Source organism: Mugil cephalus, chromosome 14, assembly GCF_022458985.1.
Source record: "Mugil cephalus isolate CIBA_MC_2020 chromosome 14, CIBA_Mcephalus_1.1, whole genome shotgun sequence".
Classification (NCBI taxonomy): Eukaryota; Metazoa; Chordata; class Actinopteri; order Mugiliformes; family Mugilidae; genus Mugil; species Mugil cephalus.
The window spans coordinates 4,333,772-4,352,587 of NC_061783.1; the positions used below are offsets into that span (position 1 = coordinate 4,333,772).

General features: G+C 42.3%; 1 protein-coding gene across 3 annotated transcripts in view; it reads right to left on the reverse strand.

Annotated features, from left to right (window-relative positions):
* The window catches only part of trappc9 (trafficking protein particle complex subunit 9), a 212,985-nt gene that overhangs the window by 123,818 nt on the left and 70,351 nt on the right, over positions 1–18,816 (reverse strand). For all 3 annotated transcript variants that reach the window (XM_047604448.1, XM_047604446.1, XM_047604447.1), the window contains 2 exons: positions 17,910–18,062; positions 721–839 (listed from right to left, as the gene is read on the reverse strand). In XM_047604448.1, the coding sequence (XP_047460404.1) occupies positions 721–839; positions 17,910–18,062 (272 nt within the window). The remainder of the gene's footprint in view (positions 1–720; positions 840–17,909; positions 18,063–18,816) is intronic.

The following is an 18,816-nucleotide window of genomic DNA, read 5'->3' on the forward strand; positions in this document are numbered from 1 at the left end:
ATCAAACTTTGTCCTTCTTCTGCAAAGCTGTTCATTATAAAATGTTGCCTAAGTCTCAAAAAAAAAAAAAAAAAAAAAAAAAAGGGTCCCTTGTATTTTTACAACCATTAGTCACCATCTTGTCAAACTTTTCCACAGACAGAGGGAAAACCAACTTCAGTGCTGTTTTCTCTCCTGATGATTCACAGAGAAGAGAAGTTGACGCCTCTGGTTTTCAAAAGGTATGACAATGCAGCCAACACACTTGCAGGTAGTGTGGCTGCGGCGCTACGGACGATCCTCGGCACCTTGCCCGGGTCAGACCGCCCGTTTCTACCCCTCAGACGTCCACGAGACCTCACACAACCTTACCCCCCCGCCGGTCGGCCCCATCCGGCGCATTCTCATTCCGCCTGTCTCCGTCTCGTCTCTCCTCGCAGTGTATTTTCCCCCCTTTTGCCCTCTGTAGTTTTGCAGAAAATAACAAGTTGGAAACAGTTTTGATTTGTATGCCTATGTTGGAGGTGAGTCCTGATGCAAAGAACAGAGTGCACCCGGAGCCAAGCTGAGACACCATCTAAATTAATTCTTCCTACAGGCATATACTAAGAGGTGCAGTCTGGAGAGTTCTACCTTTAAGTTTGCGAGGCAGAATCCCCAAACTGAGAGATTCACTATTTGTTGGAAGGCACCGCAACAGGGCCCGCTCGTTGTGTCCTGCGTGGGTTTTTGTTTATTCACCTTAACGTGGCTGTACTCCGCCTTGCCCGACTCGCTGCTGACGGGCTTGTTCTCAGGCCTGGGCTTCAGGACTTGGCGCAGGGGACTGGAGATTGGCAGGCCCGTCACACTGATTCCATCTGAGGAGACATCACAGCACCAGCACAGTATTAAAAAAAAAAACAACATCAACAGGGTCTGCAGTGTATTTTCAAAGGAGCTATTCTGTGATGAATTGTTTTAATTACTTCTTTAGTGCGCTCATATATCGTCTTTACTGTAGTTAGTGATTGCTCATGAGGGCCATGCTTCTTGCAATTACCAACTGATACAATGATGCTCTTGATACTTTTGATCAGAGGTAAAAAACAAATAATAAAAAATATGAATGTTAATTAGCATGCCTATTTCTGCCCTAGTGCCATAATGAAAAGACAAGAGAAAACAAAACTGTAGAGAGACTAGATTTAAAAATGTGCCGCGCATAATGATTTGTGCAGACTTATGGGTTTTGATTTATGTTTTATGTTGATTATTGTCATCAGTTACCTGGCCATTCACTAGACACCACCATTTAACAATAGTAAACCAACTGTCGCCTAGTAACCGTCACTCAACATGGCAAACAAAGGATTTCTCTGCGAGTCCAAATAAAATGTTGCAGAAACAAAAACAGACAAATAGGAAGGATGTGTTGAATTGTACAGAATGGATCAACAACAACATTTATCGATCTATTCTGTGAGTTTATCAGCTCGAGATGCATGTCAGCATGTCAAGCTAAGTGTCGGCAATGATTTGACAGTTTATCATGTTTCTGCTAATACACAATAAAGTGAAACATCCACAACGTAGGACTCAAGGTGTCAGGGTTACAGGTTACGCTTGTTTGAGTTCTCTTTAATAGGTTTCACCACACATCCAAGCGGCTCCTTCACTTCTCAACGGAAGAAGTGAACATTTGTATAGGTGGTTCCCACCTGAAAGTCACATTCAGGAATTTGTTGATGTTAACGCGGGTGTGTCGTGAAAAGGAGAGTGAAGGAGTTCCACTCACTGCGCAAAAACAGGCCACAGGCTCAGGCCAGTCTGAACGGATTAGTGGGTGTTACCTGCAGACCTCACACGAGTTGTAACAGAAGTTGGAAGAGAAGTTATACGAGTTTCAGGTCGGCACCATGAAGAGATGTTGCCAATTTACTTAGAATAGCATTAATATAAAAAGGTGTGACCAATGGTGGTCCCCCTACTGTTCTCATCCTATTATGGCACTAGCCTCCCTTCGCTCTTTAAGGGTCAAAGCCTCTCAGGCTTGTAAAACATGGAGAGCTTGAACTCCATCACGGCCGTTCCCAGTGGTTTTCTGTGCCACATTTCATGCATATGAATCGTGTGCATTTATAACAGCCACCCGTTTTGCTCTGCGTTACACCGCTCAGCATTTGCCCTAAAAAAGCGATTTCATTTTAAATACTTGAACTTCTATCCCAGTCTGAAATTATCCGAATTGGAGGTCGTAGGGTTCACTGTATTATTAAAAGCATGTGAGGAATACGGGAACGATTTTATACCCACGACCTTCAGAGAAGCAGTGTGGGACGCGGGAGCAGCTGCACCACGAGCAGCCGAGGCACCACCACAGGGGCTGCTGCTTTCAGCCCACCCACACGGCACTCAAAAATGACACCCACAGCCCGAGCTCTGACGTCAAAGGCATCATATCGCTCTCTGACGTCAGTGGGGAGCAAAGCCCTGCAATTTCCCCTCAGAGAGAGAGAGAGAGAGAGAGGGGAAATTACCGGCCAGGGCAGCAGCTCAGGCAACTGGGTTGGCAACACAGACATGTTCAGGGAAAATCTGAACCCTGAAACAGCGGCTTTTAAAAAAAAAAAAAAGATTTTTGTCAAAAAGAAAAAGTCAGAGAGAACAGAAAACGTCCTGGTAATATAGTGAATCAGGTTGAAATGAGGCTTTGCATTGACTCATTTCCTTACATTTAAGCTCACGAGCTTCTGTGAGGCATTGCCAGCACAGCATCACACCATCAGTCGTGACTTACATTTCTTTTTTTTTATAATTATTAAATAAATAACAGCAGTCTGCGTAAATACCTGGATGCTCACTGCAGTCTATGTCAAATAACTCTTTCTCTTCACTACACTGCAGGTGACTAGACACTTTTCAGGAGCCAGTTAACTGTCCACAATCCTCTAACTACGAAATCTATACACTCGTCAACCGACCATCTGAACACAGGGAGATAGCGGTGATTAGCAGATTCATTTACATCTCCAATAGCAGATTATTTTGGGCCATAAAACAAGCCCTGAATGCAACACTGATGTATCGTCACCTTGCGAGTTGTAAACACCTGTTTATTTACACAGCCGATACTCGAGGAGCAGCATTATTATTCATTTGGAGCCCCGTTTCTTTCCACCTGGCAAATGTACCATCAATTTTACCTTGTGCTCTGTCAACACCTGAGGAGAATATCTTGCTCTTTAACGGCTAATAGCTCCGCCGCGTTCACCGGCTAGAAGCTAAATGTATCTTTTATGTCGGTCGGGGAGCTCATCCTCAGCTGCAGCCCCGAAATAAAAAAGAGCTTAAGAGAATGGTGTGAGCAAAAACAAAATTGCAAACATCGACAGCTACATGGAGCTTAAACGCACCTTGGTGCTCTGTCACGACGAGAGGAGCTGCAGATTCAGGTGATCGTTCTTTGAATATTTGCAGGAGTCACTCCTTTTTTGCCGCATTGTAATTATGACCATACTGAATGTGGTACAGGAGGATACAAAAGAGTGATATACACTCACCGGCCACTTTATTAGGTACACCTTGCTAGTAAAAGGTTGGACCCCCTTTTGCCTTCAGAACTACATTAATTCTTTGTGGCGTACTTTCAACATGTGTTGGAAATATTCCTTACAGATTTGTGGTCCATATTGACATGATAGCATCACACAGTTGTTGCAGATTTGTCAGTTCAGCATCTATGATGAGAATCTCCCGTTCCACCACATCCCAAAGGTGAAATATTGGACTGAGATCTGGTGACTGTGGAGGCCATTGGAGTACAGTGAACTCATTGTCATGTTCAAGAAACCAGTTTGAGATGATATGAGCTTTGTGACATGGTGCATTATCCTGCTGGAAGTAGCCGTCAGAAGATGGTACACTGTGGTCATGAAGGGATGGACATGGTCAGCAACAATACTCAGGTAGGCTGTAACATTTAAACCATGCTCAGTTTGTCCTAAGGACCCAAAGTGTGCCAAGAAAATATCCCTCACACCATCACACCACCACCACCAGCCTGAACCGTTGATACAAGACAGGATGGATCCATGCTTTCATGTTGTTTACACCAAATTCTGACCCTACACATCTAAATGACCACCGCTCACTGGATCCCAGTAGATCAGCAGTTTCTGAAATACTCAGACCAGCCCATCTGGCACCAACAACCATACCACGTTCAAAGTCACTTAAATCCCCTTTCTTCTCCATTCTGATGCCCACTTTGAACTTCAGCAAGTTGTCTTGATCACCTCTACATGCCTAGCTGATTAGCTATTTGTGTTAACAAGCAATCAAATACGTGTACTTAATAAAGTGCCTAAGAGCTACGCACGCTGATTGAACTATTCACCTGATGTGACCAGTTTCCACAATGGCTGGACACACTGTGGTGGTAAAACAAGACGATCTCATCTCCTACTACTGCTTAATCCTAGCGGGGCTTTCTGGAGCCTATCCTAGCTGTCCCTGGGCGAGAGGCGGGGTACACCCTGGACAGGTTGCCAGCCTATCCCAGGGTATACACACCCAGGGTCAATTTTGGGTTACCAATCAGTCTAAGGAGCATGACTTTGGAGATGAGAAAAACAAGTCATTCCAGCAAATTTAAACTGATGTGATCACTCATCTCAAAGAAGTTCTATTCTGATTTATGTTTAGTTGCAAGTCATCATTTAAATTGGAATCTATAATTAGATGCTTTAAACGGATGTAAAGAAATACTGTCCGTATAAACACAGCTGCCCATTACAGCTCAAATAAACTTTGGTAAATGTGTTTCACATTTACCAGAGCAAATATTACACTAAATATCCCAACTTAAGTCTAGGACAGCCCAAAGTCACAGGGTAAACCTGCTCTTGGAGTTTATCATGTCATTGGTCTGGTCTCCTCCTGTTATTGTCTCATTCTCCATATCCTGCTGTTTAACAGATTAGATACGCACCCAGACACAGATTCAGAGTGGCAGAAAAAGGAAAGGACCAAAAACACAGACGGCGCTTTTAGGCTTTATCAACTGAATCCCCCCATTACGGCACGCAGCCTGGGTAGGAGTCGCACAAGACTCCTAGCGTCCTGTGGCAAAGAGACCGCGTGAGTAATGGCTGCCGTGATTAACGATGGCACTGCTCACAATCATCCCCTCCTTCAAATCAGTATCTGTCTCATTCTCTGTCTAACGGCCTCGGGGAGGTTCGGGCGAACGCAGCGTTTCTATCATAGGCCACCTTGCTCCGACAGCAAAGATTGGGGGTGTCACTTCTGAATTACTGAGCAACACTATTAGCGCGGGTCCACATTTCCGTGAAATGCTTTGATTCTCTGCTTTGTCAGCTGCACTCGCATTAACAGGCCTTCTTCCTGGAACGTAGATACATCGAGCAAATATGAAAAATGTGACCCGTTGCAGAGTAAACATTAGAATCTCATTCAATATCCTGTCCGGGGAGGAGAGCATTATCGTACACGTCAAACACACCAGGAAATGATCCTCATTTAATACAGTCTAAAGATGAGCAACAACATTTTTCATAACTGTGGGTAAAACCACCGTGACAGATACTATAGGCTGTTATTTATGGGTTTCAACCGTGATGAAAAAAAATATAGATATTATTGTATAAAGTTCATTCAGAACCACACTGTGCACCAAAGCTGCAAGAACATCATCATTACGCTTCCAGAGAGAAGGAGAGGAATGTGGAGACGTGATGAGCACTAATCCGTTAGCTAACATATAAAGATCTGAACAAATGATTACTATAATTACTGGAAGCCATTTCAGTCGGCTGGAATGCTCCATTAATGTCAGAGGGAAATCATCTACAGACAGCTGCTTTGTTTTAACAGTAGTAACAAATGGCTAGCATGCGGCGGATCGAGCTTAACTTGAGTCGAACAAATGCCAGCTATTTTCTACTAGAATCCTTTTCATCTCACATCCACCAGTGTACACTTCCCCCTGACGTCAGTGGCTCGCAGCCCTCAGTACTTGCACACACCAGCCTTCCGTCTGCGAGCAGCCCTGCTGCGATATTAAATGTCAAACGGGATGACCAGCACTGGTTTTGCTTTAATTCTCTGTTAATACGGTTCAGTTTCTGTATTCTTTTGTTTCTCTGTCGTGGCTGTTAGCGTTGATACCTGAGCTCGTTCTAATTTAACCAGCTGCAGATTGAAAAGTAAATATCGATTGCAGATACTAAAACACGTCATTATGTGATACCTGACTCGGAGGAATAAAAACATGATTCTCATGAATGCCCTTTAGAGTTGTGGACTAAGCACAAATAACCACAGAAGAACTTTAGCAAAAATCTAGACTCCTTTTAAACTAGTGTCTCTTTCTGGTGAAAATTCACTTGGCTGTATATATACACAATGATCAAGCATAACATTATGACCACCTTCCTAATACTGTGTAGGTCTCTCTTGTGCCTCTAAAACAGCTGTGACTAGACATGGGTCTTCTGAGGGTGTCCTGTGGTGTCTGGCAACACAACGTTGTTAGTGGGGGTCTTTGGGTCCTATGGGTTGAGGGGAGGGGCCTTTGTGGATCATACCGCAGATACTTGGTTCTAGCTAATTTGGAGGCCAGATCAACACCTTGTGCTGTTCTTCATGTTATTTGAGTTGTTCCTAAAGTGTTTTTGTGTGTGTGTGTCAGGCTGCATCCTGCTGGGGATGGCTGCTGCCATCAAGGAGTGTCATTGCTATGGGGTGGCATTCCTGGTCTGGTCTGGGTGGGTGGTACATGGAGTTTCCCAGAAGAACATTGAATTGTCAAAAGATGGTTAATGATATTTATCATTGGTTGGTTAATGATATTTACTTGTCCTGTCAGGGGTCATAATGATTGGCTGATTGGTGTATAACTGAACTACAAATATAATATGTCCCGTTCAGACCTTGCATTAACATTCTTGCTAGGGAATCAGATCACAAGTGGCCGGCATAAAGAAACAGGTGTGAACACACCCAGAACACATTGAGGAAGCATTGAGAGATCTGATCTCTGGTCACATTCCTTTGGTCATTTTAAAAAATGCATCTGCAGCTGCTTGATTATTGATGTGAATATGTCGCTGTATAAGGAGCCATACAGTGAAATCAGTGTTTCCTCAATAATCACCAGCATTTTTATTTGTTTCCAGAGATCGTTCTGTCACTGCACTGCGATGCTTCCAGGCTTCAGTTATAATCTGAGCTTTGGGCAGGTCTCTAAAATAAGCAATGTCTTTGCAGAGATGAATAAATAAATAATAAATTATACATGCGGGCTTTCAGCAAAAGAGAGACTTCACAGCTTGTTCCAAAACAAAAAGTATCATTTCCCCAAGTCCCACAAGCAGCTGTTCATGGTTCTGATACAGCGGTAGGTAGCGATCCATTCAACAGCACCTGTTAAAATATTCTACTGCGGCCTGAATGATGTCGGTGTTTCTTTGCATACAGAGAGTGAGCATCAGATCTCTAGAGCTGGCTGGGGACGCATGAGGAGACCTATTTTAATGCCAGGCGTGGACATATGTACCTAAAGCAAGAACAATGGTGATTGGATTATTCAAGTCGGACATTAACAAAGTCTGAATGGGGCCTTGTTTTATTGATAGATGTAAATCAAGTGCCGGCTCATCATTACTTAGATGGAGGTGACAATACACCTAGACCTCCTGGGTAACTACCAAAACTGCCAGAAAAATCATAAACTAAGCTTTACCATCTTCATAGGCTCAAATTCAAGTTGTGTTCTAGACCACAAAGTGACAGATTGGTGGTCTGAGAACATTACAGCACTTTCAAGTACATTCTATCCTCCTTGCTTAAAGAATCACCAAACTTCAGTGTTAGTTTAATGAACATTTTGATGCAATGACCACAGAAATCTTGGCCATGGTTCTTCAACAGGGGGTATTTGTTACACACACACACACACACACACACACACACACACACACACAGATCAACAGCGCCATTTCACACACAACACCACACTAGACCTTTAAATCCTAGCCTCCTGTACACAGTAGGCCCCACCCCTATCGCTGCTGAGCCAATCACGCGGTCGCATATTACATGTCGACTCGGTCAGGTTCCCTGCAATTGGCCGAGATCCTGTTCAGTCCCAAGGTGAAATCCCAGACGACCCAAGGTGTTTATGTCAGGTATGTTTAGGTTTACGGCAGTTAGCAACTCTACTGCTGCACGTTTGGAATAAAAAAATGAATATACGAACCTGTGTATTATTTGATTAGCTTAATATTGGATGCAGAATGATAATTATGATGTACATTTACAAATTTGTACTATGCTGAGATTAATATATAACACATATAGTGGGTAGAGGGTCCCTACTTAATCTCTAATCGGTTTGGGGTCCTTGGCCTGACAAATGTTGACCCCTGGTTTAGACATTACACTGTCTGATATCCATTCAGCCCAAGATGTTTTTGTAAGTGATGTGTTTGTGAGGGAACTCACACCAGACTAATATGAGGGAACCACTGAGTAAAGAATATGCAAAATATCAGTCTGGTGCTCAGCGTTTCAGGAAACAAATAGGAATATCAAATATGAAGTTCAATACCAAGCAGTTTCTGATATTAAGGGGGAAAAAATCCACAACTGTGTTGTACTCCAGAGAGCATTAAAGAGAAGTCTAACATGAAAGTGTCACAAGTTATTACTTTAAAAGAGTTCTCAAGGGCTAAGTGTGCTGGTTTAAGTTGAAAGTTAAGTAACTCATAACTAACTAAACAAGTAGGACAGCGGTGCATTCTCTCGCTGACGCTCACTGAGAGCAGACCCTGCTTCCAAACACGCCCTCCTCCGTCTGACTCCTTTAATTCATATTGTTCTAATGTCTTTCCTGAATCTCTTTTTTCAATATAAGCTTCAGACACCGATTCTGGTGCACGGCGCTGTTTTCAAAGACAACCACAACATTAACGTCGGCAGCAGCGCTGTCATTAGATACGACACTCACACCATTTAACACAATAAAGCGTTATATAAGTCAGGCCCCATTAGTCGTGAGCGATGACATCACTCCCGTCTGATCCTGAGTTACGGTGTCGTGGTCTCGAGCTGGACTCAAAATGACGGATAAACTTGTCTGAGGATAAATCAATGAGGCCGGGCCTGTTTTGAATGTTCCCTCTGCACCGTTTTCTGTGGCCTTGTCTGATTCGCCCCCTCTGCCTCAGCTGAAACACAGAGGACATCGAGTGCAGCCCTGCCAGGCACCACATCACAGTGAAGGATGACGGATTGACTTTCTTCACAGCGTGCATATGAATACAGGCTGATCAATGAACGGCGTATAATTACTAAAGTTTAAAGATTCCACTGATGATACGTAATACTGGAAAGGTGTGAACCGGATACAGGTGCGTACTCCTACCTTCCAAGCAGCACGACAAACAATAAAAGCCAAACCTTGCCCGAGGAGGGAAGTGAGACATCTTCACTTAGAGATATATTAAATATAGAGAAGTGCTGATGTTAACACAATGTACCCGCAGCACGCACATCAGAGGGCCTCTGACACACACGGCTCAAGCTGTGAGGTATTATTTATCCTGATGCTGCAGAACGGGACAGAGCGACGGTCTGAAAGCAGAAAAAGAGTGGAGACCTCTCCACCAGGGCAAAGTGCAGGAATTCATTCATATGCATCCGCATTCATGCAGTATTCATGCTCAGACTCACATTCGTCCTCAGATTTTGTTGGTTTTTAATCAGCTCTGTTTTCATTCGTGACTGATTGTATCGACCTACTTTGCACAACCAAGGGCGACGAATACTTAGAATGCAAAAACATTTCAATTAAATGCATTTGCGACACTGGGACAAATGACACATGTAAAAGTTTTACATTTCAGTATCTTCAGGAAATTGAATTGGTTGTTATAATTGTTGCCTCCAACAATTATAACAACCAATTAAATTTCCTGAAGATACTGAAAAGACTGCAGGAACATTTGGCATGCACAAGATAATGGTATTTAGTCCAGCTGTCTAATAATTACAATTTCTGAATTATTCCACAAACATAAGGCCCATGGGCCAAAAGTGACCGACCAAAGGTTCTAATGAGGTCCACAGCATGTAATTGAAAAGTGCCAAAATTACAAAGAAGACTGCAATTTTTCAACGAAAATAACTGCAAGCCCTAATTTGTCCACTGCTTTTGTAAGAGATATGGACAGAACACAAATTTCACTTGTTTTTCTCAACAAAAAAAAAATAATAATTTTAAAGCATAGTTTATTGAATGTAAACAGTCTCCTAATTTACTTGTTCTTCGTTACACTAAAACTAATGTCTAAAATACAAAGGTTACTTATATGTTATTATTCTGTTATGTTACACGTCTGGCCCATTTGAGATCAAATTGGGCTGAATGTGGCCCCCGAACTAAAATGACACCCCTGAATTATTCAAAATGACAGATATTACACCTTTAGACTAAGTTACAGCTGTAATGCAATTATCTTAGCTTAGCATAAAGCCCGGAACCAAAGGGGGAAGGAGCTAGATCTAACAGAGCTAATGTCCACACAGCTATTTCACAAAAACAAAAAAAAAAAAAGTTTAATTTTCCTGTCGACTAAACTTCATTTTATGGCAGGCTTTGCTACCAGTGATCTCTTCTTGGTTTGTACTGAAAACAAACTGATGTCTATGGCTCAGGGGATTGACCGAGTCACGAAGTAAAAGCGCTATATCATTTTGTCGGTGAGCAAACAAGCAAAGCCAAACATGTCTCCCAATAGCTGAGCTTATCAGGTATGGATGAACGTCAAAGGTTAAATGAGAGGCACACTGAACAGTAATGAGTTATTATAAGCCCATCCCGTTCGCCATCAGTTGCTTTACGCTGTAAAGAAATCCAAGAGAGCTCACCACAAAGATGGAAGCCTCTGACACAATATGTACAATGTTGTTAACATGCCTATTTTTTTAACGGTATCCAGAAGGTGGGACAAACAGCACGATATCCACTAAGTCATATCAAAATGCAGTAACTGCCATGCACACATGCTGTGTGTTGAGCAAAAAGCCTTAAGGGAATTATTTTGTTTTTCCATCTGAGCTGCGTACAAAACTGCAGAGTCATCAAACTAACATGTATCTAGGGCTGCTACAAATATTTCACTGTTTCATTCATTTATTGATTATTTCCTGAGGAGCAGATAAATCCCTCGGTTAATTTACCACAAAATAATGAAGAATTTGTACGATTAAACTTGTAAAGATGCATTTAAACATTCTCATTCTAACTCATTTTAACATGAAATATACAGTATGAATGAAGAAACCAGTTCAAACGTTTTCCTGATGACACTATTCGTCCCAAAAGTTCAGATTTATTCGGTGTAGACTAATTGGGAAACAGTTGTTCAGCATATTCTGCCATTAATTCACTTCAATGGCTTGTACTGGTATTAATTGCTATTATTTATATGTAAAAGGCTGCTTACACCCACCCAGAGCGGATGGTTCTATGTTCTGTCTTTTAGTTTTATAGTGTGCTCATAAACAACTGTTTATAACTTGCAAATGCACAGAAAAGCAGTGTGGGCATAGTAGAAAGTAACATCTGCTCTGGGGAGGACTTGGTGAGTTCTTGTCTGAAGCGCGGCAGAGGAAGACGCAGCCACCGAGAATCAGACAAAGCTCACGGTAGAAGAACAAATACATACGCTGCCGTTTTGTTGTTCCGAGGTCAGAAAGCCAGCAGATGTTCTTTGTTGTTCAGTGCTTGTGCAGTGGTGTTGCAGTGGCAGTTCATTTGTTCTTCACAAAGCGGGCTTTATTACTTTCACACTTTGATTTTCTTCTGATTCATAGAGTAATATGATGCAACGCGTGACGCTGCTGCATTTGACCTCGATTCAGATCACGTTCACAGGGCGATCCAAAGTTCTGATACACCCCAGAGACTACGTAGGAGCATGAACACTTTTATGATTTATGGGCACAATTTTGCACGATATTTGTATTTAGAAAATGAAAAAAATACATGCACGTGCAACTTTATTAGGTGCACCTGTTCAATTGCTTGTTAACACAAATAGCTCAACAAGAAAGGCGATTTAAGTGACTTGAACGTTGTATGATTGTCGGTGCCAGATGGGCTGGTCTGAGTATTTCAGAAACAGTTGATCTACTGGGATTTTCACACACAACCATCTCTAGGGTTTACAGAGAAAAAGAGAAAATATCCAGTGAGCGGCAGTTATGTGGACGAAAATGCTTTGTTGATGTGAGAGGTCAGAGGAGAATGTGCAGACTGGTTGGAGGTGATAGAAAGGCAACAGTAACTCAAATAATCACTGGTTACAACCAAGGAATGCAGAATACAATCTCTGAACGCACAACACGTCCAACCTTGAAGCCTGTCAGCTAAGAACAGGAAACAGAGACTACAGTTCACACAGACTCACCAACACTGGACAATAGAAGAAAAATGGAAAAATGTTGCCTGGTCTGACGAGTCTCGATTTCAGCTGCAACATTCAAATGGCAGGGTCAGAATTTGGCGTAAACAACATGAAAGCATGGATCCATCCTGCCTTGTATCAACGGTTCAGGCTGGTGGTGGTGGTGTGATGGTGTGAGGGATATTTTCTTGGAACACTTTGGGCCCCTTAGGACAAACTGAGCATGGTTTAAATACCACAGCCTACCTGAGTATTGTTGCTGACCATGTCCATCCCTTTATGACCACAGTGTACCATCTTCTGATGTCTACTTCCAGCAGGATAATGATCCATGTCACAAAGCTCATATCATCTCAAACTGGTTTCTTGAACATGACAATGAGTTCACTGTACTCCAATGGCCTCCACAGTCCAATTGACCATCACCTTTGGGATGTGGTGGAACAGGAGATTGGCATCATAGATGTGAAGCCGACAAATCTGCAGCAACTTTGTGATGCTATCATGTCAATATGGACCAAAATCTCTGAGGAATGTTTCCAACATCTCGTTGAAAATATGTCATGAAGAATTAAGGCAGTTTTGAAGGCAAAAGGGGGTCCAACCTTTTACTAGCAAGGTGTACCTAATAAAGCAGCATGTGTGTGTGGTTCAGCATTAATCCAAAAGGCATTGAAAAAAGACAACCGGACGTTTCACTGCTCATCCGAGTAGCTTCTCTTTCCCCATGAATGGTGCTCTGACAAAGCCATTGTCAGAGAGAGCCTCCACTGGCTGAATTGTAAATTGATGGCAGATTATATCTCCGTCCACCTCGTCTGTTTAGAGAAGTTTCTCCCATTTGACATAGATGATTTCCTTTACTTCTCTCTGACCATGACCTGGATAGAACCTTCACAGACAGTTCTGTAACATTGGCCATTCATTGCTGCTCTGTGGATCATGTAACAGTATTCTGAATATGAACATTGTGTTCAATCAGAGAGCGCATCAAAGCTACACGTGGTAAAGCAGGTTTAGAAGCACAAACGTTCCCGTTTTCAGAACAACCACCCAGGTGTGAAAGCACGTATAAACTATTCCAACATTTCCGACTATCAGGTTGTTTTGGATAAACTCTCTTCTTCCCACATGCTTGGCAGCGGGGATGAATATAAACCTTGCAACAAAACAACATATTTACATAATAATGTGTTACACTGATTACATGGCCGTGCCGCTGCAGCCCTCCATGCATCATTCTTTGACATGCATCTTTAGTTTTGTTGTTCATTTATTTTAAAGCAGCACGATATTTTTCTCATTTTATACTTTGCCCCTCATGAAGTCAACTAATTAGTGTCGTTTTGCCAAATGCCAAAACACAGCGGGAGGGCAGATTAGTGCACAAAGAATTACAATAAATGGCATTTAAACCACAGAAATAACTTTGGAGAGACAGAAAGACCTGGGCCAATCAATGCAATAGATTTCACAACTGTGGAAAATTAGAGTCGGGACCTAAAACTTTCTAATACACAGAACTTTTTCATTAAAGAAAATTAAAGAGTTCATAAATACTAAATAACAAAGCTTGGAACAATGTCAATTTAAATTAAAATTACAGATGATTTACTTGATTATTATTGATCTCAAAAGGCCACTCCACAAGAAAGCTAATAAGCACATCTCTAAAAACGGTTCCTAAATTATAACTCGACCATACTACACCGGTCTATGCATCACAACATGACATAAAATGTTCCCTCTACCTCAAGTCCATGATGTCGCCTCTAACAGGATGACTTGCAAATGCTACAGTGTGGCAGCCTTACAGTTTCTGTGTGACTACATGCGGTAGCTAAGCGGCACATTTGTTCAGTGTACTAGCTGTGCCGGAGATAATCAAGATTTTACGGTTTAATTAGCAAAGAAGGCAGAACTTGGTAATCTTCCAGCACACGGGGGCACGGGCAGAAAACAAAGCAAAACAACTGCTTTATGCAAATAAGTTCATCAGTATATTACCACAACGTTATTAATGTGAGACATTAATGTATTAAGAGTGCCGGATAGCATCAGATGTGTTTAGCAAAAAACCGCATCACCATAATGTCACCATAATAACTGCATTCAGAGCCGCCGTTTCGACGGAAACACGTCTTATCTCCTTAATTCAGGGACTCAATTATTGCTCCGCTAATTAAAACATTGAAACACTATCGCTTAAATGACCTCATGAGGAGAGCGGCGCTGGGGGCTGAGATAAATATAACAGCATTGTATGTGTTTACTTTCCCAGTCATCTGAATCCACGTGCGAACACACACAAACCCACACACAAACTAAAGTGGCGGCGGAGCAGGGGCCATATTGGTTCGCTCATTAATATTTATCAGCTCACGGAGTCAGTAGTGGAGAGGTTCAACAGTCTGAAGAAGGAAGCAGGGAGGTCGGGATAGGAACGAAAGAAGGCTGAGCATGAACTATGAGAGAGACCGGAGAAGAAAGAACGCGATGAATGAGCTTCGAGGTAGGGGAGAAGGTCAGACTATTTTTTTTTTTTAAAGCGGGAATAAGAATTAGAAGAGAGGAAATCTGACAACTGAAGTGTGGAAGCTTGAAGCTGGGAGAGAAATGGAGGTGAATGAACTTTGAGACCTCTCCCCTTTTGCTGCTGAATCTTAAAAAAAGCAAGAAGAATCTCTCTAACAAGATTACAGCAGTATATTAACACCAGCGTACTGCCACTTCAGCTTGGTAGTTAAAAGGCGGCGGTACGACTGTGATATAACTCGCCATGGGATCCACCAAAGCCCGGGCAGTGATATGAAACATTCATTAAGTAATTATCAAACCCATTAGCAACCACTCGCCAATCATTCGGTCAAGAATCCACCAAAAGACAAATGAAGGAAATGAAACCTCGGTAAGGAAGGTGAATGTAAAGATCTACCAAGCAACATGTGATGTAAAAGAAAATCTATATTTATGAGATGACCTGCCCCAAGGTCTCTAAAGCCCAACATGTGGTCACACACAAAAGACAGAATGGGTCAACTGCCAATGATTCCCAAACTGACAGAAACGATGGCCGCAGATATGGCGCATATGGCCTTCGATGAATTAGCATTTTTTTCTATTATCTTAATATTATCTTATCTTATCAGAAAACATAACGTCTGCTTTCAAAGAAGGTATTGATGATTATGCATATTATGTGGTGGGTGAATTATACTTTTTCACTTAGCTAGAGTTGATATTTGTTATTTCACAATGTTAAAGGAGATGTTGCAACGTGTCTCTCTGCAAAAGTACAATAATAATGAGTCCCGCTCTAGCATCCATTACATTCACAGGCTGGAAAAAAAGCCTAGAACTCAACATGGTTATTTTGAGCCCCATCAAAAAGACCACCGACATCGTTTCCCTTGTCAGGTCGGGCTCCTAAAGCCTGATATTAAGAGACCAGTATTAACTTGTGTAAAGTCATTTAAAACCTGACCTTGGCACTACAGGGGAGGGGCCTCTGTGGATCATCCCACAGATACTCGATCAGTTTGGGATCTAATGAATTTGGAGGCCCGTCAACACCTTGTGCTGCATCCTGCTGGGGATGGCTGCTGCCATCAAGGAAGTGTCATTGGGGCTGGGTGTTGCAAAGCAACGTCAAAGCGGACCAGTCACAGCTCTTGTGCTCTGTGTTGCCGTGGTGCGTAGTTACTGTATATTTCTGGGGAGGTGCACAACGGCGCTAGAGTCTGCAGAGAAGTCTGCGCTGTTGGCGTAGCTTCTTCGTCAGCTTAACGCAGAAGTCTAAACCGCCTACTAGTAACGGACTCCCAAATGCCAGACCCAAAATGAATAATGGAATGCAAAAAAGTATTTCTAATGATATAATTTTCGAGTGTTTTGTTCGATTCGCAAGGTCTTCTCTGACTCTTTTCACTAAAGAATTATGAAGGCGATGTTCTAAACCAAAGCTTGGACAGCTCAGAAAGTCCAAAACCATCAAACGAACTGAATCGGTGACGGACGGTGTGATGGAAGACGTGCGTGGCAGCATGCATTCATGTGTTGGATTATATTCAGTCGTTAATAAAATTTGATGTTCATCACATCGGTGAAGGCCGAGCTGCTTTAAATACAGCCAGGTAGTTTGGAAATTCTCCCTCGTGTTTTATTTTTGAAAATATATGTTTTGTAATTAATCCTTATTTGCAAATTAACTAATACTGTAGAGTAAGAGTAAAGTAAACCAGACATAACCACGGACAGTAAATTTGAGTAATACAAATCCTGTGCGAATAGGGCTTCATCACCCTTCAAGATTTGTCTCTTTTGGACTTGTTTTTGCTGTGAATGGGTCTCCATGCTGTGCAGCGACATCCTTCTGAATTTGCAGCCAGCCATTGTGCAAACGTTCATTTCTAATTGCCAACACAACCTCCATAATTCTCAAGCGTGAAGAGGCAGAAAAAAGAACCCCACAAAGGGCCGCAAAGGGAAACACACGCACCCCAAATCACGGAGATCCTCATGGGACTAGTATTATTACAGGCCATCTGTGTTTGGAGAAATTTTGCAAATTAGATTCTACAGTCTAATTTTTGTAGTTATTACAAATTACTAGAGGTCCCCAAGTAATACTCGTCCCAGGGGAATAAGGATCATATTGAGAAAAATTGAACGTCTAAATGATTTAGTAGCTACGGTACATTTGATGCGTCAGTGCATCAGATACATGTTTAACCGTCGTTTAGCATCAGATCACACATGACATGGGACGGGGACAAACAGAAGCATGTGCAGGAAGTAACAGCTGAATAATGCTTCCATTAGCATGATTGTGAGTGTGATTTTTTTTAAGGTAAAACCTCTGGAGATTTCAGCAGGCACTGAATGCATTCGACTCGTGTTTAATAGTTATGGCAACCTCCCCAGTTTAATTAGTACTTATGACTTAATAAAAGGTTGTACATATGTAAGTAATTGTACAGTGTGTTAGCTTTAACTTGTAAACCTGTACTACTTAAACATTATCAAACACACACATCAGAGCTGGGTGTAGCTACTATTTTCCTGAATCCTTTCTATTCCAATTCAGAGGGTCAGGGTTAGGGTTTCAAGACAACTAAAACTAATTTTCTCATTCCTTTCAGAGATTTGTGGCACATCCTGCCATATTTCTGGTTGGTTGTGCGATCTCCTTTGATTTCGTCGCACAGAACCAGTCCTGCAAGATTGTACCATGATTTCTAATAATAGCATGGAAATGACGTGTATTTAAAATAGCTGGGAAAATCTTTCAAATCAAGACTCGATTTGAATTGGACATTTTCCACGCACCAACATAAAGGGGGCGTATGGATATGTCCAAAATCTTTCAACAACCTTAACAAGTTTATATTGACACACGGTAAAGGCCCTGTGTTGTCTCTGAGGTTAAAATGTTAACTTTCTGCGTCCACTCACCGTCATTGAGGTCCTGCAGCAGATTCTCTTGACCAGAGAAGTCCAGTTTGACTTTGATGCTGACGGTCAGTGTCACTGCCTGGCCAGGCTTCAGAGGCAGGTGAGACAAAGCGTCATCCAGATCCCAGCTCAGAAACTCCCCGAACACTTTCTCTGCACGTACAGAAGAAATAAAAAGACCAGTTAGGGTGGGGAAAAAAAGCATGATGATCCCTGCAGGGATAAAAGACTTGCCAAAAAAACAATTTTTGGACACGATATTTTTCAAGATAAAATTAAACTGGTGCTGGTAGCCACCAAAAGGAAACTTGCACTTGAGTATTCGACAGGAAATTAGTTTGTGTGTGTGCAGTTTCAACATATGAGACGTGGGGAAAGATGTAAGTGTACTTGCAGCTAGTTGCACAACCGCAAGAATACCAGAGTCACGATGACCTTTTTTTTTTTTAAAATAAGCTGCTGCAACAAAGCTACTGATTGGACTCCTACCTACGTGTCTCTCGGTGCCCGACACAGACCTGACGCTCTAATTTATGCCTCCGCCCAACCCCTTCCACCTGAGACGAATGACTCAGCTGCATCCACTTCAGCCAGCAGCACCAAATGAATGATACATCACCTGAATAAAGCATGTGCTCTGTCTGTGCAGGTGAGCCACTCCTGCACTTAGGGATCGCAGGAACAGCAAGAAGGCTGATTTTAACGCGAGCGCGGCAGAAGGGGAGACGCTGGCTCACGGCGAGAACAACAGTTTACACGTCCCCGCTTGATTCATAACCGAAGCCTGTAAAATCCTCTAAGAGGACGCGAATGTAGGCAGCATTAAATAAAGATTTTGTGAATAACGCCTCACGTTAAATATTCATAAACTCAGAGCTCCTAGCAGTGAAATAAAAGAGAGAAATGA